General features: G+C 38.6%; 2 protein-coding genes across 7 annotated transcripts in view; one reads left to right on the plus strand and one right to left on the minus strand.

The window, feature by feature from the left end:
• Window positions 1-2: 2 nt before the first annotated feature.
• On the plus strand, window positions 3-15,234 carry pgpep1l (pyroglutamyl-peptidase I like). Of its 6 annotated transcripts, XM_032583513.1 has the most exons (7): window positions 3-887; window positions 962-1,014; window positions 1,092-1,208; window positions 1,532-1,758; window positions 1,830-2,006; window positions 11,886-11,953; window positions 12,039-12,158. In XM_032583513.1, exons 1-6 carry the CDS (start codon window positions 857-859, stop codon window positions 11,950-11,952), a joined length of 672 nt encoding a protein of 223 aa, XP_032439404.1. In that variant the 5' UTR covers window positions 3-856; the 3' UTR covers window position 11,953; window positions 12,039-12,158. The 6 variants fall into 6 exon arrangements, with proteins under 6 accessions (XP_032439404.1, XP_032439412.1, XP_032439427.1 ...); XM_032583521.1 differs by lacking the exons at window positions 11,886-11,953; window positions 12,039-12,158 and adding an exon at window positions 14,681-15,234; XM_032583536.1 differs by lacking the exon at window positions 11,886-11,953 and having other exon boundaries at window positions 1,070-1,208; window positions 12,039-12,977.
• Window positions 2,313-23,228, minus strand: part of igf1ra (insulin-like growth factor 1a receptor) — a 97,641-nt gene continuing 76,725 nt past the window's right edge. Inside the window, 12 exon segments of the mRNA XM_032583469.1 lie at window positions 2,313-10,029; window positions 13,928-14,062; window positions 16,144-16,273; window positions 16,482-16,641; window positions 17,468-17,572; window positions 18,126-18,355; window positions 18,455-18,525; window positions 18,716-18,818; window positions 19,387-19,438; window positions 19,440-19,553; window positions 20,133-20,275; window positions 20,361-20,647. Coding sequence (XP_032439360.1) covers window positions 9,504-10,029; window positions 13,928-14,062; window positions 16,144-16,273; window positions 16,482-16,641; window positions 17,468-17,572; window positions 18,126-18,355; window positions 18,455-18,525; window positions 18,716-18,818; window positions 19,387-19,438; window positions 19,440-19,553; window positions 20,133-20,275; window positions 20,361-20,647 — 2,056 coding nt within the window. The 3' untranslated portion in view covers window positions 2,313-9,503.

Consider the following 23,228-nt stretch of genomic DNA (forward strand, 5'->3'; position numbering starts at 1 on the left):
CCTTTGACAAGTGCAGGAGGAGGAGGGCGGGTCCCTGAACGCATCACAGCCACAGGAGCGTCCCAAGCTCTTTGCAACGCCTCGGGCTGTGGCCATGGCAGATGTTACGCTGCATTCACGTGCAGTCAGAAATTTCGTGCAAACAGTTGAAGCGTTTTAATTACCGTATTGCAGAAAATGTTTCATAGAGCTCATTATATTTTTATGAATACGTGCCTTCTCCTATTTCTTATGATTGCAGTACTATCTAATGTCATTTGCAATATAGTTTTTTTTCTTTCTATGTTTAATCAATAGCATCAGTGTAGTTTTTGTTGTACCTGGTTTGCATCAAATGTTAGATGTTTCAGTAAATTAAAAACCTTTTGTTGGCAATTCTATTATGTACATATAAAGATACGTAGATATTTTTTTTTAGTTTTCATAATTTTGGATGTGACAGAAGGGAAAAATGCTTTCTCATATAACTTTCGTAAAGGACTGTTATGATCAATTGTGAGGAATGGGGTGTTATTGTTTCTGGTAATGTTTTGTATTTTAATAATAAACATCAACTTCTCTGATTGTTCAAATGATTCTAAATGAAAATAATTTGTGATAGTGGGCATTTAAAAATGTAAGTATATTACTAAATGTCTGAGTAACGATCTATCACTTTGCATTTCGGTCTACTTGTAGTCTACCCAGGCTCCTTTTATCATTAGTTTGCCTGAAGCACATGAACGCACCCCTTCTAATAACTTCAGTTATTAAATGGAATGGCTCCCCCTGGCGGGCGCATCGTAAATTACAAGGAGTACAAACGTTTTCCCTCTTGTTTACTCTGTTTGCTACCCTCTATTAGCTTGGACACGCTATGAGCGAAAGAGAAATTGTTGTTGTTACAGGTAAAATAAGAATTTGCTCAATGATATGTACACTCTTCATACTTTTAAAAACACGTGTTGAATACACTTTGAAGGGTTTGGACCGTTCAGACAGTTCTTGGTGAACCCCAGCTGGACAACAGCCCAGGTAAGGTCCAATGTTTGGAAAACACACTCCTGTTTACCTCTCTGGTTAATTTTAGCTGTGTGTTTCGTTTACCGCAGGGATTAAAGTTGGCCGGGATGGGACAGCGCATAGATGTTTACATCAAGGAACTGCCAGTTAGCTACAGTTCAACCCAGAGGATTATTGCTGAGCTTTGGCAGACCCTTAAACCAAAGGTAGAAATAAAAATTTGGGTTTGACACACCTAAAAGACCTAATAGAAATCATCATGCAAAGCATTCAAAATGTTAGTTAAAGGTCTGTACTACTCTTTTCTTTTTTGTAAATTGGTGTTTTGTTTTTGTTAAATATAAGAAGATATTATATTGGTAGTTGTTGGCATTATTTGCCTTGTTATTTTGATCCTTAGGGTAACCACAATATACCTATGAAATAAGACATGATATCACTATGTGTAATTTTTGCTACAGTATCTATAGAGAATACACATTTTTGAAACACAAGAAGCTGAATCATGTTTGCATGCTTGTATTCAAAGTTTGCTGTTCACCTGGGCATAGCCAGAGGTTCCAGTCTTGTCATTTTGGAGCAAACTGGTAAGAACAGCGGATATAGCACCCGAGACGTTTGCAACTGCTGCCCCACAGATCACCTCTGCATCGTAGGCGGCCCAGAGAAACTGGACTCCGTTGTTAATATGAGGGCCATCTCCAAGCACTTTAAGCAAGCAGGGATGGATGTGGTTCATTCTAGAGATGCTGGCAGGTAGGCAGCCAGCCCTTTTTCTGATCTGCATTAACAGACACAAGTATAAGGTTGCGCTTTCTTCTTTTCAGATACTTGTGTGATTTTGCTTATTACTGCTCACTGTATCATGGTGAGAGGAGAGCAGCTTTCATCCATATACCCTCATCTGGCAGTTCATCCTCGGCTGAGAGACTGGTACCTCTTCTGCAGGAAACAATTGTCATGATGCTTGATCAGCTGGAAGAAGCCAAATATCACTCAGAAACGTAGGTAGATTTTCACTCAGGCATGCCTTGAACTTTTCCACTATTGTCACATTACAACTGTGGGGTAATTCACTGAGATTTGAAATGAAAGGTTAACAAAAAGAGTCTGTGAACATTATTACTGAAATTTTGCCACAAAATTGATTTAATTCAGCTCGGGGCCAATTAAGCGAGCCTTCTCACTATATGAATATGCTTTGATCTAAACTCTTATCTTTTTACCTCAGTCTCAAGTATTTTACAGCCTCCTTTAGGTTTTCTTCCAAGATTGTCCTGTATGCAGAAAAATAAAACAAACAAGCATAGTTCTCATTTACTTATTTATTCAAAATTTCAGAAAAAAGTAAAATACAAGAAATTCTCTTATACACATTTTTGAGACGGCTTGTCAAAAATACACCATCTCAGCTATAAGTGTGAAAAAACAACTTTGAGGCCTCAGATACAGAGCTTGAAAAGAAGACAGAGACTAGAGAAAACAGTTTGATTATTCTTCCCCCGTCAAGTTATGAACACAGAATTTAATAAATGTAGTAGCAGTAGAAGACCAAGGCCCCTCCGAAGGTTTTAGGAATGCAGATGAAATAAAACAAAAACAGACATGAGTGAATCGATACACCTCAAACCTAATTATTGCAGGAGACTGCTGTGATGCCTTCTCCATAAACCTGACATTTTTTAATGAAAAAATTGAAAGAATGTGAGTATGATTATGGTTACAGTCTACAGTAAATTGAAGAACTTGTGAAACTTTAAATTATCTTTTTCTAACTACATTGTTCACTTGTTACCTGAACTACCCGTAATTTATGCAACATCCCTTTCCTGGCTCTGTCCATGTTGGAAATGTTGCAGATTTGACAGGTTCGGGATCTAATAGTAACTGGTAGCTCCTCCCTTAGCATATCAGTGACTCCTAAGAACTGAAAAACAAAAATATTTAACGATTTCTGGACAAACATAAACACACAGATATGTTAACGTCTTGAACTTTTTTGCTTGTCAGTGGTGGTTTCTGTAAAGAAATTCAGCAGCAACTTGGCTCTTTAAAAAACATGAATAGATTGTTCAGTTGCATGATTAAGAGGACTGAGCACCAAACTTTTATATTAAAAGTTACCTTGTGAGTAACTTCTAATTTGAAAAAAAGGAAAAGAAAAAGCCCAGCTTTCCTCCAAGTCCGTCAATATGCCGATGGCCATGAGTAAAACGTGCAGCTGAGGCTTTGAAAGAGGTTTTGAGGTGTTGGAGCTGCTTTCGCTTCCTTGTACAGATAACATTTTTGGTGATGCTGTAAGATCCACTGTGGTGACTAAACTGGCAGCACTAAAAGTGGTGTGTATAGATACAGTGGAAACACAACCCCTGTTAACATGCCTGCTTATATGTAAAAAGTGAAATCATGATAAACCATGTCAGAACGTTTTCCTCCTTTAATGTACTACAAACTTGAAAAACAAACCAAAAATCTTTGAGAGAAGAGCACAAAAGAGTTTCCAAGGTTTTAGATATTCCATGGAGCACAGTTCAAAGAGTCAACATCAGGTTGAGAAATTGGGGCGCAACAATGACATTACCAGACACTGGACAACATCCGAAGTTAGTGGAAAGACGAGAAGAAAACTGGTCAGGAAGTCTGGCAAGTACTGACTGTGTAGCATGTGAGATGATGGCCTCCTGTGTTCTTTATGTGTCTAGGCTAAGGAGTAGAATGACAAACTGGAATCCAATCCAATTTTGCAAAAACACATTTGACATTTCCCTAACCCATGACATGAAAATGTGTTGCAGTTCAACAAAACCAGTGTTTAATTTTTTGGGGGGCTATGTTTTTAAAAAGGTGTTTAGAACAAACAAGGCACCTTAGCAAAAAAAATAAATAAATAAATAAAAAAAACCTCATACACTCAGTGATGCAAAATGGTGGTAGAGTCATGCCTTGAAGCTTAGATTGAATGGTCCCATACAACATAGTTTAATGGGGACACATTTACATTACAACAGTGTTTTGAGTGGGTCACATTAGAGAGGGTTAAAACTCTGAAATGGTTTATCTTGGTCCAACTCTTGAACATGTCAGAAATCTGGCATTTTACCAGCGGTGTGTAAACGTTTTATATCCATTGTAATGTCTGAAAGATCAAAACTAGGAAAATCACATGGACACAACATTTCTAATCGATACATGACAAAGAACCACATGGAGTTTACAGAAATGATAAAACTAAATAGTGGCTTTTTAGCTCTCTGCCACTTATAATCGAAAAGTGTTTTTTTATGCTTACAGAAGGTAGAAACAGGTACAAGGTGAGATTTTCCTTTTTCTTAGATGCTTTGTGTGAAAACTACATATCTGTCCTTGTTACATTCACAACACTTATTGATACTTCAGGCAGAACTTAAATGCTGTCGGTTTTGGAATAAAGTGAAGGTTTTAAAATGGCATATCACCTGCAAGTAGAACCGCATACATATGTAGTGTGTTTTTTATTTATTTCATTCTTGGAGGTAAATAACACATTTCCCTTTCTTAATATTTCCTGTGTCATCTTTTTAAGATTTCTTTATAAATACATTTTTGAGGAGATTCTGATGGTTGTGATTTGAGGATTTGAAGGTTGTGACAATAGGTCGGAACTCAGTGGAGATGGAATGTTTGGCTCTGTTTCATCACATACTGATCCACACTGGTTGTTCATGATCCTGCTGAAAAACAGTGAAGTTTTGTCAGCTCTGTGGTGTCTTTATTCTAAATTTGAGATAGAAACTTGATTTTTTCGTAAAACCAGTCGTGTGGGCATTCACAGGCCGAACTCATTCCACCTTCTGTCCCAGTCTGCTTTATATGAGGTTTTATCTAGATCCCTGTGGATTTTTTTTAAATTTAACTAGGTGAGGTTTATCCTAAAATTTAAGAGTGAGATGTATTTGTTTTTGCTTATACACATATTTAAAAAGAGTGAGGTAGATATACGCCTGAATGGAAGAAAAAAAACAACAAAAAAACAAGTACCCTCGCCATGACATCAAGGACAATGCATACATAAAATAATAAAAATATTAAACCAAGTTTGTACTTATTTATGGGGCATTTTTACAGTGATTTTTACTGGTATTCAAAAGGAAAATACAACAATAAATAAATAAACACTCCTACAAGGAAAATAAGTTTAAGAGGAGAAAAAAAAGAAAATCACCAGGCAACATTAGAAATCCTTCAACACACTTTTTACTATTCAGCCATTTTAAGACCTTTTATTTTCAATCGTGACATTGAAACTTGTTCCCTTCCCTGGACTTTAACCCATCCCTTATTTGGCTTTCAGATGCGGCTTTTGAAATCTCATCTTGAAATTTTGATACTAGCAGGAGTGATGTCATTTTGTGCTTGAGAAGATAAAATGAAAATTGCAAACTTTAAATGCTTAGAGTATATGGTTGACATATTTAAGGCAAACAAGAGAACCCAGTTAGCCCTATTTACTGGAGATTAGGCATGAGATGGATGGGTTTACAAAACCAGATCTTGTCTGAAGTGCCGTCTTGTATGTCGGAGCTAATCCTGACTTTGAAAGGAGGCACAGGGAGGGGAGGTTTGCTGTTAGAGACCAGCAAAGGGAAGGGAAGAGGAAACTGTTTCACTTTAGAAAACATGAGAGGGGTGACTTAGAAAGGGGCAAAAGGTGAGGCAAGTAAAGGAGAGGAGAATGTGTGGGGAAAGCAAAGCCTTTACTTTAACCTGAGATTAAATCGTACCTAGGGGGCAACACTAGGCACAGTGCTAAACAATAATAATAGAAAAAAACAAAACAAAGGGTGTAGAAGTACAAGCTCACACATCGAGCTAACATGTTCATCTCTAATAATTATATATATTGACAAAACAACAAGAGACATAGTCATTAAAAAAGGCAATGAATGAAATTTAGTGTTACTCAAAATCTTGAGGGGTAACTTTCTTTTATTTTTTGTTTTAAACAGAGCTTAAAGATATAAAAAGGGACTGCTGTGGAGATCATAAAATAGCAAACCTGAAGGAGTTCTCTATATATAGATATATTTATATATATAACATCCAAAAAGAGAAAAAGAATAAAATAGCAGCTTTGTTCTGTACAGACATAGAGGCAAACATTTTTAAAAGTATAAAAAAGTTGTATTTAATTTTTTTTTAAAAGTGACAAAACCCAATGATGTGTATAAAAATGATCCTGCAGTCTAAAATGCAACTGTAAGACCTTTCCTGTGTGTTTGAAATGCAAGAAAGACCAATAATGACCATTTTTTAGAGACTTGAACGTTTGCCTCTAGGCTACTAAATCTGATCCAACAGCCTCTCGATTGATGCCTCCAATTTGTTGCTGTGATTTTGATACCACTGGATCTGAACAATGTTCATCTCAAAACTTTGAGAAAGTAAAGCAGGGTGACAAGCTGGGTTGCCAGCTCTAGAGGACCAATGATTTGCACTGAAACATATTTCAAACTAAAGAATAGACTGAGATAGTAATTCAGAGTTGTTGTTTTTTGGACCAAACATATGTGAAAAGGGATTTTCCTGAGGTGGAACAAATTTTTTAATTGTTGTGGATATTATTTAACCCCCTTCCCCCCAAAAAATCTATCTTATATTATACACTAATCAAAATGCTACAAGAACTTCATTTTTGATCTAGATTCAAGAACTGCAAGTACTATTGGTAGTTGAATGTCATTAATAAATTATAATCAGATTTTTAAATGTTTTATAACATGATTTGAGTGCATCTGTATCATGCTGATATGTTATATTTTTTGGTTCATTCTGTGAGAAACCACATTTTTACATCAGTTTGAAACAATGTAATGTCACAGCTGTACTTTCTCTTTGTTAAAGCGCACAAGCTATGCTGCATGATATGAGGCATGTTACAAATACTAGCACAGCATTTTCAGCATTTTTCTCTCCTGTTTATATTAATTTCCCAAAATTCAGCCAAACTGGGCAATTCTGTCTTATTACTGAGTTTCAGCCATAATAATTTTGGGGCTCATCTGGGATTGCTTTTTGAACTGATTGTTTAATTGATTAGGCTTAAGTGGTTTCTGGTAATTCAACTTGGGACTGGGTGATAAATATGTTTTTCCCTAATGCAGATCAAATCGCTTACTCAGATCTCCCCCAGCCATTAAAAAAAAAAACTCTTTAGCATCCAGACTGTTTACAAGTTGTGACAAAGGTAAAAATAACAGCCCAACAATTTAGTTTTTAGTGACAGATGCTAAATTAACAAATAAATAGGTTTACAAATGAAAACAGTCCTGCATCATGAACTTTTAGAGAAGTGATACACTTGAAACAACTCTGACATTTTATCATCCTGGATGAGAGAGCCATCAGCTCATTGCCACAAAAGCTGCTCAAGTTTTATTAAAAGCTACATTTTGGCTAATGATCTTGCAAAAGAGGAAAGACTACTTGAGGGCTGCAGCGCAAAAATCCGTCAAGGCACCTTATCTTGATGGGAGTATCTACAAAGATAAAAAACACTTACAACACTAGGCAGCCAGAAAACAAAGAGTAGTTTTATGTGACCTTTCTCAATACCAGTACTAACGATAAAGTGTTAGTAATTTGATGCCTTTATGAAACAGCTTTTTAAAGTTTTTATTCTGCCATCTCTTAGCCTGTCGCAGGTGTAAATATTATGCTAAACATTGATTGCATAATCAGTTTCTAGACAGATTGTACTGTATTGTTAATTTTAAACCCTACAGAGTAACTTGTAATAATTTTTCCGAGATTTTCAATTTATTTCCCATGTGTTTAAATCGCTGATGTGTCAAAGCATGTCCCATGTTTTCTCTCTCATGCTGTGCAAACAGTTGTTTATTTGGATATTTTGTTCAGTAGTTAAAAGTTTTGCAATCTTGTCAGCTGTCAGTGGTAACGGATTTGTATTTTCCCTGTAATATCAGTTATCACATGTTTTTTGCAAAAATAGTTGCCAGTCAAATATAATCTTTTCAAAATGAGACAAAAATAGTATCTTAACCTTTGGAGCCAGACTCGTTAAGTCATTTCTAATGCTGGATTATGTGAGAGGACAGCTGCAACTTTTATTAACCTGATAAATCTGAGTTGTGGTTTGCCACTGAAGTCAGAGGTTGAATGTAATTAGAGTGATTAGGAATGAATTTACATGTCTCGTTGTGTAATGCTATAAATCCTAAATATATTGAAATATTTTTACATTGTATCACCCAGCCCTGTGTCTTATGTTTTATGCCTCGAATATGAATGTTTAAAACCTTGATCTACTTTTTGTTTAATTAATATGGAGGGATAAAATATTTTTATATAGCAATTGTTTAGTTGTTCAGAACTAAAGATCAATTTTATTGTTTGCTTTATGAACTATTTTTCAATGCATACATTGTGGTTATTATTTTTAAAAGTAGGATTGATTGGAATGAATACTGTATTGTAGTTTTAGTTTCAATGTTTGTTTTTGAGGATCTGACTGCATGTAGTAACAGATTTACAGCCAAAATGATTTATTTATTATCAGCTTTTATCGCTATCAACACAATAGCACAAATCAAATTCAAAGTCTGCATTCTCCATCTCCAATCACAATATTGTGGCTGCTTATGACCTGATAGTCACTTCTTTAAGTAAAGTCTTGTACCTGGTATTGTGTTTGGGCTGGCTTCTGCTTATGATGTGTTATTTGGCCCAGCATAATCTGTTAACAATTGCATTTAAATTTAGTAAAAACATTCTAAGTTATATGGCAAGTATTTTTTTTCTTTATTGCACAGGAGGATTTGATTTGTCATTAACTCTGAATCACAGTTTTTAACAAAAAAGAGGACACCCTTAGGAGGCTGAAGGAAAAGCTTGATTTGGCAAAAGTTTGGCAGATACAAAACAGGCCTACCAATTTAACCCACACCTGACAGGATCACGTAGAAAATAATAATATTTAAGAGTCTTATTTTTAAAGGAGATTTTGCCACACAACATGAACCCGGCTGGCTCACAAAAAGGAGGAGCTTTACCATAATGTAGAGAGAATGATGGGATTCTATAAATAGACGCTCAATATATTCATCACATCCTCTCTGAAATCCTCAGGACAAAAGTGCTCTTCTGTTGGTTTTGCTGGCAGATATGCTAAAAAGATTTTTTCTTGAGTTCATGTAGAAGTCTGTGTGCCAATATACATCCTTCCTTCTTGAAGGGCTTGTATGTAACAATGTAGGCCGCACAGGAAGGAGTCCCCCAATGTGTCTGAGCCACCAAACTCCACATGCCTCAGCAGGTTTCTGTGCTGTTATACCGTTCTCAGAGTTTGTGTTCTCTGGTCGTTCCACGCCTTAAATGGAGTGGAGAGCCCATCTACTGGCACACAGTAGAAACAAAGTAATTTTCTTACCTCGCCCAACTCTCCTGAAGAGACTGAGAGGTTTTAGTTACCCTGTGTGAGAGGAAGAGGAGATGCTGGACTGATATCAGCAGGCCGACGACTGGGGCAGCGGTAACGCGCGCTCGTTCTTTCTGCCTCCGTTCATGTGTGCGTATGGCTCCAACTCATCAAAGTTGGGCCGCAGGACCACCACAGGCCCGTTGGGCAAAGCATGTCCTGAGTGCTTGTCCGAGCCCTGTCCCGAAGACGTCATGGCCGAGGGCAGAGGCCCCGGTGGCGAATGGGACACACATCCTAGTAAGGGAGTACTTGGGCCTTGCAAGGGGGATAACTGCTGCGAGGAAGGAGGTGACCTGCTTCCCATACACCCAGATGGGGGAACGCCAGCAGCTGATGGTTGCCTGGTAGATACAGGGTCCAGTGGAATGTTCTCCATGTTCTCCACCTCCATGTCGAGCTCCTCCATGTCCGGCGGCTTGTTCTCCTCACTGTAGAAGAAGCTCACCTCCTGGAAGTGGGGATCCAGATCCCCTTTGATGCTGCTGATGATCTCCAGGAAGGACGGACGCATCTTGGGGTTGTACTGCCAGCACATCCTCATCAGCTCAAACCTGAGGGGAGCACATCGTATGAATGCCATGGCGATTAAAGAATTTGCTCCTTAAATTTTGAACTTAGTTAAAGAAAGAAATCTGAGCCATATATTCTATTTTGGCCCTGATAACACCACTTTGGATTTTTGAAAACTGATAGATTATAATATTCTGTTTGGCCAATCAAAATTATTTCAAAAGTGGATAGATGACTTTGCTGCTGCAGCACTTCAACAACTTGCTGTAATTGATGGGACCAAGAACTCTTGTCTCAGTTCTTTCTGCCAAGTTATTAGGTTCAGGGGTGCAGTTATTTTTTCATATTGTACCAGGCTGGTTTGAATAGATGTTTTTCACCCCAGTAAAATATATTTTTTAAAAACTACATTTATTACTTGTTTACTTGGAACGCTTTTGACTGTTAGTCAAAAGACTAATAGACAACTGTGACAAAAAGCAACAAGAAAAGGAGTCTGTAATGTTTTCAAAGCACTGTTAAGCATAGCCAAAATTAATGTATTGTCAGGGTTTAATATCCACCTTGTGCTTTAAAAGTGGTTGAAATAAGTAATATGGTCCTTAGAAGTAAATTTTCTTTTTTTTTTTTTTTTTTTTTTACCCCTCCAGGGGGTCTTTTTGTGGGCTCTAGAGTCCCTTTTCATGAAGTAGGCTGACAGGAAAGGGGGAAGGAGAGAGGGGAAGACATGCGGTAAACGTCGCCGGGTCCGGGAGTCGAACCCGCGACAGCCGCGTCGAGGACTTGAGGCCTCCAAATGTGGGTCGCGCTAACCCCTACGCCACCACGGCACGCCCAGAAGTTAAGATTCATTTTGCCCTCTGACAATCAAAGCAGGAAGAAATGTGAACGAGTGCAGATTTATGGAGAATTTGGCCAAATTAAAATCCACTACATGTGTGCAAAGAGAACAGAAAAGTGCAAACAGATTTAGAGAACTTTACAAAAAGCAATATTATTAATGCTGCACTATAGAATAAGATTCCTAAATTACACTTCAATGTCAGAATCCAAAATTATATGCAAAAAACTGAATAACGAGACTGTGTAAGTTGATGCATTGAATGTTTTAGGTAGAGAACTACTTGCACTGCAGTGGTTTAAATAGTTTGGAGGCATGCCTGGATGCAGCGTTTAATCATTGTAAGCCTGTTTCTCACCAGCAGGTGGCAGGAGAGACTGACATTTTTAGGTTTTTGAGCTCTTTTGACATTTAAGCTCAGTTTGCTGATGTGTTTTGACTTTAAAGTTGTGTACAAACAAAATATTAAAGTTATAAAATACAGTAACAAGTAATAGATTTACATAAATAGCCTTAGTTGCTGTTTTTCCATCATCTTCTACAGGTGTAAATATTAAAAGCATGTCCCATCTGTTATAAATCTGCCCTTTTTTACTTCATTCAAACGCTTCAAATATGTTAATGAGTATGTCTCCTCTCCCATAATGTCTAGTTTTCTAACAAAGACTAATCTTTGGCGCAGAGGCGTATTGACACTGCTTGTAAATTTAGAAGTTAACTTTATGGTTGCTTCAAAGATTTGCAATTTTGATGTTTTTCTACCACAGCACAATGCGTGCTGTTAGATCCGTTATGTAAAATCCACTCAGTGGAGCAGTAAGTCTTCCTTCAGGTTACTGTGCCAGGCCAGCAACCGAGCTTTGGGAATGTCAAAACAACACCATAAAAAGAGAGAATTATTACAGTTTTGTGTGGTTCTGCACCACATGCCGCAACTTCAATTATACACAAACAAGCTAAGAATACTCTCTAAGGCTCACTGACATAAACACCTCAGCCATCTCAGGCTCCGTTACCGCTGTTCCCCCTCAGTCTTGTTTGTCTTCTCTCCTTGAGGCCTTCTTGGCGTTCAGAATCAGTCCTGCAGCTAGGTGCCAGCTGTTCTCCTCCCAGAGAAATTTGAGGTAGAGCTTGACTAAGCCCAGGTCTAACTTCTTATTCTGGAGCAGCAGAGGGGGTGGCTGACTTTTTTTTGTTTGTTTTTGCCAGAATTGCAGGAAGCATCTCAAAGTTGACATCTGATGTCCAAACCCACGCAGAGGAGAGTTCTAATGAAAAGAAATCTAATACTTTCGGCTGTGCTGACACACCACAGTAACCTGCCTTCTGCTTCGTCCAATATCTGGTGTCCAGTACACTTGTTGATGCTAAGTTATAAAACAGGTTAAAAACCTGACTTCTTGTCAGCATCTTGTCATTTGTGCTATTAGTGGAAACTCACTTCTAACCTGTCAAAACCAGAGTTGTTTCAATTGTATATGCCATGTAAATATAGCCTCAGCTATGCTACCTTATACTTTGCTGTTTATTCCTTCTGTCAATGTTTTGTTTAGCACTAGGCTGGTGTCCATTGCCATCCTGAAATTTCTCACCAGGGTTTATCAGTGCTCATCTCAGCTGGTGTTTAATTTCAGGCACTGGTCAAATAACACAGTGTCAGTGATGCAGATTTTAAACTGTTGTGACCAATAAGATGCTGAGTGTCACATGAAAATACTGTGGAGGTATTGCACTTGGTGAGCCCAGGATGTCGCTCTGTACATATCTGTAGCACTGAGATTTTTTTTTTACCTCCTTTGTTCATAGCTAATATAAATATGGGCCCTCTTCCGGTCTGGTGGCCAGTTTCTAAGAAAAATCAGTCACTCTATCACATCATACTTATACACCAGGGAAATAGAAAGCTACGGATTGACAAATTTAAAGTTTACTGAAACTCATAGACTTAATAAGAAACACAAATGTAAAGAATTCCACGATTTACATTTATTTTAAACATATTATTAGATCCCCTTAGCCCCGCAAGCAAGTATAATCAATGGAGGGATAAATAATCTTTAATAATTCTACTGCAATAATAAAAACTGATTCATTGTAAGTTTTGTAATACATCTTTAACAGAGTTGTCAATAAAAGTGTCTGGCACCATGTAGTCTCTTTTGTTCGTAACCCTGCTTAAAAGAAGCAACTTTAGTCCGTAGGCAAGTTGTGTGACTCACAGCTACCTGAGGAATACTTTGCATGGAGACGTTGAAAAACATCCAAATATGACTCATCTGACTGCATGTTTTCCTCCCTACTTCCACTTTGTGTTATCCCCTCTATTCATCACTCTTTGTCTAAATGTCTGGCTTCAGTAGTCTTCCTCAAGTCTCCTTTAAAACACCAAAGCATAGGGGGCCATGAGCAGCGGCCTGACTCCACTGCATGCCGCTCAAAGACAAAAAAAAGCTAAGCCCTTACTCCAGCACCACCTCTGTAACACAATCCACACACTCCTGTAATCAGGACAAAACTGTTGGGGCTGCCATAGAAACCAGAGGTTTGTGCCTGCACAACACTCAGCCCTATTTTTTGTTCTGCTTGCGCTCTTTCTAAGGTGAGGTCAGCCGTGTGGAGCGGCAGGGGAGAGCGCAGAATGCCTTCTTATTGAGGTCAAAGAAACGCATACAGTGTATGCAGCCCTACATGCTGAGAGTCATCAGTCTTCTATTTCCGCCTCTCAAAAAGCAGGAATGTTTTCACAAAGAAATCACAAATATGTTAATAGCTTCTGATGCGCTTATTCCTGTTGCTTGTCCCTCTCGATAACGATTCCCACAGTCGGAATGACTGGCATCTTTCACACACCGGTTGTGGCATTCCTTCTATGGGCCGATATCGACGAGTGAGGAGGCTCCCGGCTGCCAGCTGACCGTCTAAGTCATGCCATCAACCGGCTGCTTTTAACCGCTGACGTTAATGTCAGCCCTCACTGCAGCGTACGCACGCGGTATCTCTTACCCTTAAAACCTCAACCTAAAATAGACGCGTGGTAAAATATTGACCGGACAGAAGAGGCATAGAGAGCAGTTCATTCTTTCAATCACAAGACTTACAGCATGTCCGGGCAGTTGTCGGGTTTGTCCAGGAGTCCCCCTTCCATGACAAAGCGCAGCACTTGTTCATTGGACATGCCCTGGTAAGGCTGTTCAGCTAAGGTGGCGATCTCCCACAGCACGACACCAAATGACCTGGAGAGTTACATCAAAAAACAAACATGACGCCATGTTTCTGGAGTTTAAATAGAAAACTTCAAAATTCTTCTATAATTAATTTCTCTTTAAAAAACATTGAAATTCTCCACATTCTTATTTAAAGTCAAATAAACATTTATTAAACTAGTGGGAGTTTTTGTTTTCTTGTTTTACCATAGCAAAAATACACTGCAGATTGACTGGGATTAGCTGCAAACTAATCTCTGTAAGATATTGACTACTTATAACCTCTAATCTAATCCCCTATTAAAAAAATATCAGAACTACTCCTTTATGAAATAATGATTTATTCTTGCTAAATTAAATAAGTAGAACAGAGATCTTAAATAAGACAGGCATGGACTTGATATTTATTTGGAGCAAAGAATGAACAGAATGTCAACATCTCCATAAAATCTCAAAAGAATGAATGGAACAATACTTTTTTAGCTCAAAATGCAAAGCAGTTCCTTCATGCATCAGTTGCTGACTCAAGTATACGTATACACCCCCCCACACACATATATATAACAGTCAGCACTGTTGGTTTGAAGCATAATGCAAACAAAATGAAGTAATATTTTTTGTCCATCTTGAATCCTGTCCTCCTTCCAGCTCACTCTTCAGACTGTTTTTGGATATGAGAATACCAAACAGACAGACGATCTGACATACCTGCTTGTCCAAAATATGTCAACAAGACAACATGAGGGTAAACTGCAAAACAAGTCTAAATATAGACTATTTACAAGTCTAAATTTAAGTTCATCTAATTTCTAGCGATGTGTTTGACAAGTTTAGTTAAGGATTTTTTTTGAAGAAGAGAAATTATTACTCAGTCCCTAGTTATATGTGTAGACCCTAGAAAGCATCAGCGTTTAAATTTTTAAACCTACTGTCCTTTAATATGGACAAGTACATGATTCTGTCTTAAGGCTCATATTGTTTTAAAAATAAATATTTCAGCAAAGATATTCTGTCGGGTTCACCAAGTTTCTCCTTGTGTTTTTGGAGATTATATTTAGCTATTTTGCTCTTTCAAGCCCACAGAGGTCTACAAATTGTTTTCTATAACCAATTGCTTGATGACCATCAAGCAGTGATTAGGTGGAAACTAATTTGTACAAGAAAGAAACAAATGATTAAACTTCAATAAAATTGTAGCTGTTTTATGTTTTTCTGTTTTAATTTCTTGTTTAATGTCATAATTTTTTATCATACATTTTTGCTTTATTTTGTGAAACACTTATTTAATTATGTGATAAGTGCTGTACATGTGTGATACATGCTACACATATAAATGTTATTCTCTATAAAAGAAAATGTTTGCATTCACCTATTGTTAATTTACTCTTTGAAAGTCTTATTTTCAAAGAGTTCCTTCAAATTAACCAGATTACAACACTCTATATGCTTCAGGAAGTGTTCCTTCTCTCCTGATTAACACACTACTCATGAAGCCCATAATTGGTTTGTCCCACACTAAACTTTAACATCAAAGAGGCTCAGGATGTAGTACACATGATGTGAAGGTGGGTTTGTGGTGTAAACACAAGCTCTCATTTGTGAACATCTGGAGCAGTTTATACCCACTCTTGCAAACTAATCCGTGGGACACTTTGAGTTGGGGAACAAAAACTTGCAGGGGAGCTAGTAAACAGTGAGACTGCTACAGAGGTAGGGAAAATGTGAGATTGCTGTAGGCTCAGAAATACAAAGTAAAAAAAAAAAAAAAGAGAGAGCTATAGTGTTTTGTAGAGCGGAAGGAATTTGCAAAGAGCAAGCCAGCAACCTAAACAGAAGAAAAAAAAAAAAAAGATTTTGATGTTTTGGAAATACAAGCTGTCATGGCAGGAAACTCATGTTCAAACTGTTGAGTGAAAATCTTGTAAAGAATCCTGGCTGTGAAGTGAGCTGTAGGTTTATACAGTTGTGACCCCACAGCATGAACAGTTTTAGAGTATTATCCAACACAAAGAGAAAATATGCAGGCGGTTTAAAGCCCCCAGATTGAAGCAGGTTCACACATGTATGAAGGAAGGCAGTCTTGTGTTTGTGTGAGCAGTTTGTTCCCATACCAGACATCAGACATTGTTGTGAAGACGCCATCTTTCAGTGACTCTGGAGACATCCAGCGAACTGGCAGCAGGCCCTTTCCTCCTTTTCGATAGTAATCCGTCTCATAAATATCTCTGGTCATGCCAAAATCTGACGGAAAAAAAAACAAAACAAACAGGTTGGGGGAGTCCACTAAGTATCTCTTCAGAGGAAACTCCTGAAAGCAAAAATTTTCTCTCTCACAACCTCCCTCTTTCTGTCTGTCTACATTAAGACTCCACTGCCTCAGGCATTCACTTAGAATCAGTACAGCCTTGAGCAACCTGGGAGAGGAACACATAACATTTATGAGACCCACCTCCTATCTTCACCGTGAAGTCCTCCGCTACCATGCAGTTCCTGGCAGCCAGGTCTCTGTGGACAAACTTGTTGGCGTTCAGGTAAGCCATGCCATCTGCAATCTCCCCTGTCATCTGGATCATCTTTTTCAGCGGGGGCAAGACCTGAGAGGAGGTGTTCTGTTGCACAGCAAGACGAGAAGATGATGAGACCTCAGAAGCTGCCCCAATGCTTTTAACAAAATTAGTTTTATCCATTTAATTAGGCTGTTTTCAGAAGCTTAAAACAAATTTCATACATATATCCACAAAGTCTACATTTAGAAAGCTATTAATATAAATACAGTTCTGATCAGAATGATAAAATAAGCCCTATAATGTGCTGTCCTTGTTTTTAATACTTTATTAATGCCTTATGCTTACAATACACAAAAACTCAGATTACAAAAGTTTTAAAAACAGACAAACAACAAAACAGCAAATTGAAATAAATAAAAAACTATCTTTTATGGCTTTCTTTCAAAAATGGAATCCTTCTCACAAATTTTCCACAAAGGACAGCGTTGATGCCACATCTAGTAGCTGTCCTGTCAACAGATTCTCCAGCCTGAGCTCTGGACTTTTGCAGTTCCTCCAGAGTTAATATTAGCCTCTTGTGTGCTTCTCTGACTAATACTCTCCTGCCTGTCCTGTCAGTTTAGGTGGACAGCCATGTCTTGCAATTTTCTTATATTTTTCCCAATTCAGGTGATGGATTAAACAGTGCCCTGTGGGATCTTCAAAGCTCAGGATATCGTTACCCTTACCCCGCTGTAAACTTCTCCAGTAACTTTATTGGTGTGTCTTAAACACTTAATAAAATCCATTGTTTGTGTGGTAGAAAAATGTAAAACAGTATGATTTTCATTTCTTAACCAATGTACTACTACAAATTACCTTCTGGCCCCTGGTTTTTGTGTGAAGGGGTGCGTGTGTGCGTGTGTGTTTGTCGGGAGACGTTGCTTACTTCATTACGAAGAGAGCGGAGGTGGCTCTTGAGATCCCCACGGGTCATCAGCTCCATGATAACCAAGGATGGTTGTCCCTGAGAGACCACACCCAGCAGCCGCACCTACACGTCAACAGCAGCAGAAAATAAGTCGGCTGCACAAATTCAGAGAAACCAACATCATGTTACAAAGCTAAAATATTCATAATATTGTAGTGGAATTGTAATGCATACTTAAGAAGCACACAATTTATCTTTAACTAGCTCTGAAGATCACAAAAGGAAAAACAAGCTTTTACATTATTCAAAGTGAATTTAATTATGGAGCACTTGACTTTTTATCAGTGAAACATGAACAGAAACCCGTGGGAGCAGCGTTCTAAAAGGGGAATCTTTACCACTTCCATTTAACGCAGTTAATGAGGCCGTGATCACATTGATGTGAGAATGTAAAGAATCTCCAGGAGGCAGTTTCTTTGCCTCGGGCTACAGCTGCAGAGAACTACAAGCTCCAAGTCCTCATGCCCTGCTGGCCTCTCTCTCTGTTTGTGTATATGCAGAATAATTAGGAAGTAGTGATAATGGTGAGCACTGTGCCATTTCCTGATCCATTACGAAGTTATTCTGAACCATCTGTCTGTGTTTTCTCAGCTGTTTTATCATAAGTCCACCTTACCACATGATGACAGTTGAACTCTTTCATCACGGACGCCTCGTTCAGAAACTCTATCCGCTCCCTCATGCTTGCTGACTCGTTCACCGTCTTGATCGCCACCCGTGTCTCAGGTTCATCCTTGATGACGCCTTTTGCTGTGCCTTCGTACACCATGCCGAAGGAGCCCTGCCCCAGCTCCTTGTGCATGGTGATCTTTTCCCTGGCAACCTCCCACTCATCTGGAGTGTACACTGCCGCAGCAAAAAAAACATACGCCGGGTCAACCCAACATGCACAAACATCCAAACATTACAGCTGAGAAGTCGGGGAAAGAAGTTTGACATTCTTACTTTCAGCCGCACTGATGTACTCTGGGTTGACAGATGCATAAAGGACTCCATTCCCAAGTCTGTTGTTGTTTCTGGAAACACAAGCCCGGCTCAGTGAGCTGACAAGCAAGCTTTGATTTCCGATGCAATATTTAATCCTCAATAGGACGTCTGCTCTTCCCCAAAGGGGGATCTAAATGAATACACCTATTAACTCTAAATAACATTACTCTCATCATTACGATTCATGAGCAATGCAGCTTAATAAGTGGAGGCACTTGCCTCTTTTTGTTGATGATGAGGAGAATGGTGGTGAGGCTTGCGATTACGAGAGTCGCTATAATGGGCAGGATGATGACCAAGTAGAGAGTCGCAAAATCATCTCCTGAGAGACAAAATAAAGGAAAAAGAAGAGCTGAATTTGGTGCATCTTAAGAAATTCTACATTTATTTCAGAAATTCAATTCAAAAAGTAAAACTTAATTCATTACAAACATAGTGATACATTTCATGCAAAAAGCTGCTGCAATAAAATATTGCACCAGATGAATTAAGAAAAAAAAATTTTAGTATGTAAATGACCAACAAAAACTGTGTCTATACTTGATCTTTTTGCGTGACTCACTGCATTACTGCAGTGATGCAGTAATGCAGCAGTAATGCAGGTAAGCTGCACAGCGTAGCAGATGGCTTGCCTCCCTAAATCTTCACTGTGGAAATTTCACACTGAACCAACCAACTTGGATTCTGTGTCTCTACGCTCTTCCTTAAGACTCTGAAATCTTGATTTCAAATAAAATTATAAAATTCAGACCAATGAGCAACAGTCTAATAATTCTTCTCATTATCACAGGTAAGATAGTTTTGACATTAAAGTTCTGGACAGGCTAAGGACAAGGAATTTTACTGGACCCATGCACACATAATCTTAAAATGTTGTAGTGTTGCTTTACGTTTAGGCGGAGGCACGTAGAAGAAAATGCTCTCTGTCCATGAGCCATTTCCCTGCCAGAGACGTGGCCCTCACTTGAGCAGAGTAGTTCCCGGAGCTCAGGATCGTCAAGCGAACTCCGTTGTATTTGTGGTACTGCTGATGCGACACACACTTATGCTTCTCAGGCTGGGAGAAAAGAAATTAAGAGAGGTTATTTTTCGTAAAACACAACTTTGCCTGTTTTAAACTCTTTGCATTCTGAATCACTTTCACATTATATTATTATTTGACCTTTATTTTTCACTTTAGAGCGTAGTGTCTGGGACAAAACAAATGTTCTACTTATATCAGAGTTTAGGTTCTGGAAGACTGATTTCAACAGTGGTTAAGTTTCAAGTATGGTGGAGGATTTGTCTAGCTATTGGCCTGTTTCTCTTCCAAAGTCCCAATAAACCTTCACAAAGTGCACAAAGTTAAACACTTTGAAATACAACAAGACTTGAAACAACATCTGGTGACGCCCTAACAGAAACTGTAAATGGGATTCAGGACTGGAGGATTTAGGAATACATTTTGCAAAAAGGAAAGATGAAAGATCACTCACTCTGTATCCTACAACTTGCGAAATGTTAGAAAAGACTAACGGCTTTTCTTAAAGGCTTTTAACACATCCTTATCAAAGGTGCCACTAAACATGGCAAGCAGCATACATATAGTAAAGTGTAAAGTGTCTATAAGTGTGTAATTATACCCTGCCAGAATTACCTCATTCCCCAGACGGTACTTAATCTCATACATCAGAATAAGTCCGTTAGGCATGACGGGCTTTGACCAGTGCAGCACCACACACCCCTCAGTCTTGTCACAGATTTCATGGACAACCTTCCCAGGGATGTCATCTGCTTTGGCTGCCAAACACATTTACACACCCAAAACAATAACATAACTATCTCTAGATTTTTCACAAAACTCACAAGAGTGTTCACTCCTTACCGGCAGGTTTAGTCCTAGAAAAAACAAAAGCTCCGATGCTGCAGTTGTAGCCCAGGTCCTCGTTGCAGCCGTGGATTTCAATAAGGTACAAGGTGAAAGGCTTTAGGTCAGAGATTTCTAGAGATTCTGCTGATGTTCTGTCATCAAGGAAGGGATACTCAATGACAGGAGGGATGACATGTGTGCCGTTATCCCCTGAGCCAAGGGTAGTATTGCCCTGACTGCTGTCGTGAAACTGAGTGTTGTTAGCAAGACCAAAAAGGTCTCTGCGACGACGATCTGGAGGTCTAAAACAAAGGAACAAAACATATATAAAAAAAGTAAAAACTTGGGCAACAAAAATTTAAAAAAACCTTACAATTCCACTTATGCAATTGTGTTTTATTAACTACCAACGCTTTATGCTCAAAAGTTGAATAAGGTTTTGCAGAAGTGCTGCTGGTGCTATTAGTGTTTCTATGGTCTGCAATGAGTCTCAGCAGTGCTGTGTTAAAGAATGAGGTCAGATGGATCATTGCAAAGTGGACAGAGGAAAAAAAACATGTTTTTTCCACATTACATAAAAAAATAATATGGAAAAAAAACACATTGTTTGTGGACATGTTACAATAAAGAATAAAACCAGTCAGAGAAAACTGTCCTCACAGAGAAATTTTTAGTCTTCATTCCTAATGCCCAGAGCTCAGTTGTACACAGAATGTTACAGATTTTTCACTCTCAGTGCCAGAATTCAGATGATAAGCTGCAGAGCCTCCTGGAACTGCACATCATCACCACTGAGGGTGGGGAAGGCGCTGACAGCTGTGAAGGCAGCACCATCAGTTGTACAAGACAGACAACGGGACATTGAGTCCACAAGTTAAACTTGTACTGATCTCAGTTAAGAAGGCAGAAACAAAAAGGCTTACAATTGATGAATCTACTTATTTTAGCCTCAAATGTTTATCAGCTTTCAAAAATATCTGAAAAGAAAAGAGTAAGGCCCTGTTAACTTGCTCGAAGCAGCAAAACATGCATAGTTCGGTGTCTACCAAACTTATTAAACTGAATAAGTCATAAAATTTTACCAGAGGAGACACTCAAAAGCTGCATAAAGTAATTTAACATTTACGTAAAACTCAGATCAAATCAAACTGAAACATAGCCTATTTTGGGGATTTTGAACAAAGCATTGAGGAAAAGTATTTCAGCTACTTGGACTTTTCCAAATATATTACATTATAACAACAAAGAATGTTTTTTTGTTTTTTTAATGAGATTTTATGTGATAGGCCAACACAAAATAGCAGACAGTTGGTAAGTGGAATGAAAGTAATAAGGATTTTCAAAGTTTTTTAGAATTGAGTATTTGAAAAGTGTTTTATGTTGTTGCTTCAGCTCTATTTGCCTTGAAACCAAAATCCGGCACAAAACAGATCCAACACGCCGGAAAGGTCAGGGATAAAAGCTGGGATGATGCATAAAGCAGGGTTGAGTTTTGAAGCTGTATCTCAAACTTCGTACATCTCACTGAGCAATGCTTAATCCATCATACTAAAATGAAGAGTAAGCTAAACTAAGTGAGCTTGCAAGAGGTGTGAAGGACAGCTTCGCTTACAGGTCAACATTTCTACTGATTGATGTCTCTTCAGCAGCCAAGCAACCAAACCCCAGCACATGAGTTTCGCTTTACAATACATCGTTCATATAAATAAGCCGATATTGGAGTGCAAATAAAAGCGTAGACAAGAGTCTAACTGACCCTGATTGACAGTCACTTTTAAAAGCAGGCACAAAGTAAAATAGGTAATAAAAAAATCATATAAACTTAACTAAGGAAAATATCCTTAGCTGACTGAAGCAGCTAGTTACATTATTTGTTCTCCTCCTCCTATTTGGCTGATTATCAAAGAGAGAGAGTGAGAGAGAGAAAAATTGAAACAACAAAGTTCAGACGGGGCAGTCGTGATTAAACATTAAGGCTCCAGTGAGTAAAGCAAATTAGATGTGGCAGCATCCAGGAAATCCCTATCAATTCATCTGTATCTATTCATCACCACCCACAACAGCAGGTGATTACAGTAACTAAACGCTCCCGTCTGCTGATGACAGGTCTTTGAGGTCTCTGAAGCAGATACTGCCAAAGCATTTCTCTTTTTCATCCCGCCCGTCTCTCCTCCTGTAAATTAGTCTGCTAATGCTACTTTGCTCACTGTATATCTTCCCGGTGGGGACTCTTCCCCCTTTCATTTAAATTCCAGATGGACTCACTGTACATTTCCTGGCAGCTGTTTCACTCCAGAAAAAAAAGCGTCTTAAACAAAGCAAGCATGCAAGAGGAGCCGTGGGGTGGTGGGGGAGGAGGAGGAGGTGTGTGTGTGTTGGGTTTGGGGGGAGGCAAAATGGAAAACATTTCCTCTCCTTTCTGTTTCTTTTTTCGAGGACACTCTTTCCCCCCTCCTGGCGTCTAAACACTGAACTTTTGAAGAGAACAAAATCCTCCTGGATTTGGTGTAAAATAATGGTGGCCCCATTACAGAAGAGAGCCTGTGCACACTTTGGCTGCTCAAAGGCGAATGATTTTATGCTTCTTAGAACAGTAGAACTATATAAATCAAACAAAGCTAAAAATGTTCAGTACTACTCCATGTACCAACAGTTCACAACCAAAACAGCATGAAGCCCTGAAGAGTGTTCAGGTTAAGCTCATTGGATCTACTCAGTTCCATTACGCTTGTTCAGCCTGCCTACTTACACACAACCCCATTTATTTCAATACCCCTTAGTACTAATTGTCTTCAGAAGTCACTAATTAGTAAATATACAAAGCACCATGCATGAAAGAAAACTAACAGTGTGCCGTCTCTAGGGTTTTCTTGCTTTCGATCG

Source organism: Xiphophorus hellerii, chromosome 2, assembly GCF_003331165.1.
Source record: "Xiphophorus hellerii strain 12219 chromosome 2, Xiphophorus_hellerii-4.1, whole genome shotgun sequence".
Taxonomy (NCBI): Eukaryota; Metazoa; Chordata; class Actinopteri; order Cyprinodontiformes; family Poeciliidae; genus Xiphophorus; species Xiphophorus hellerii.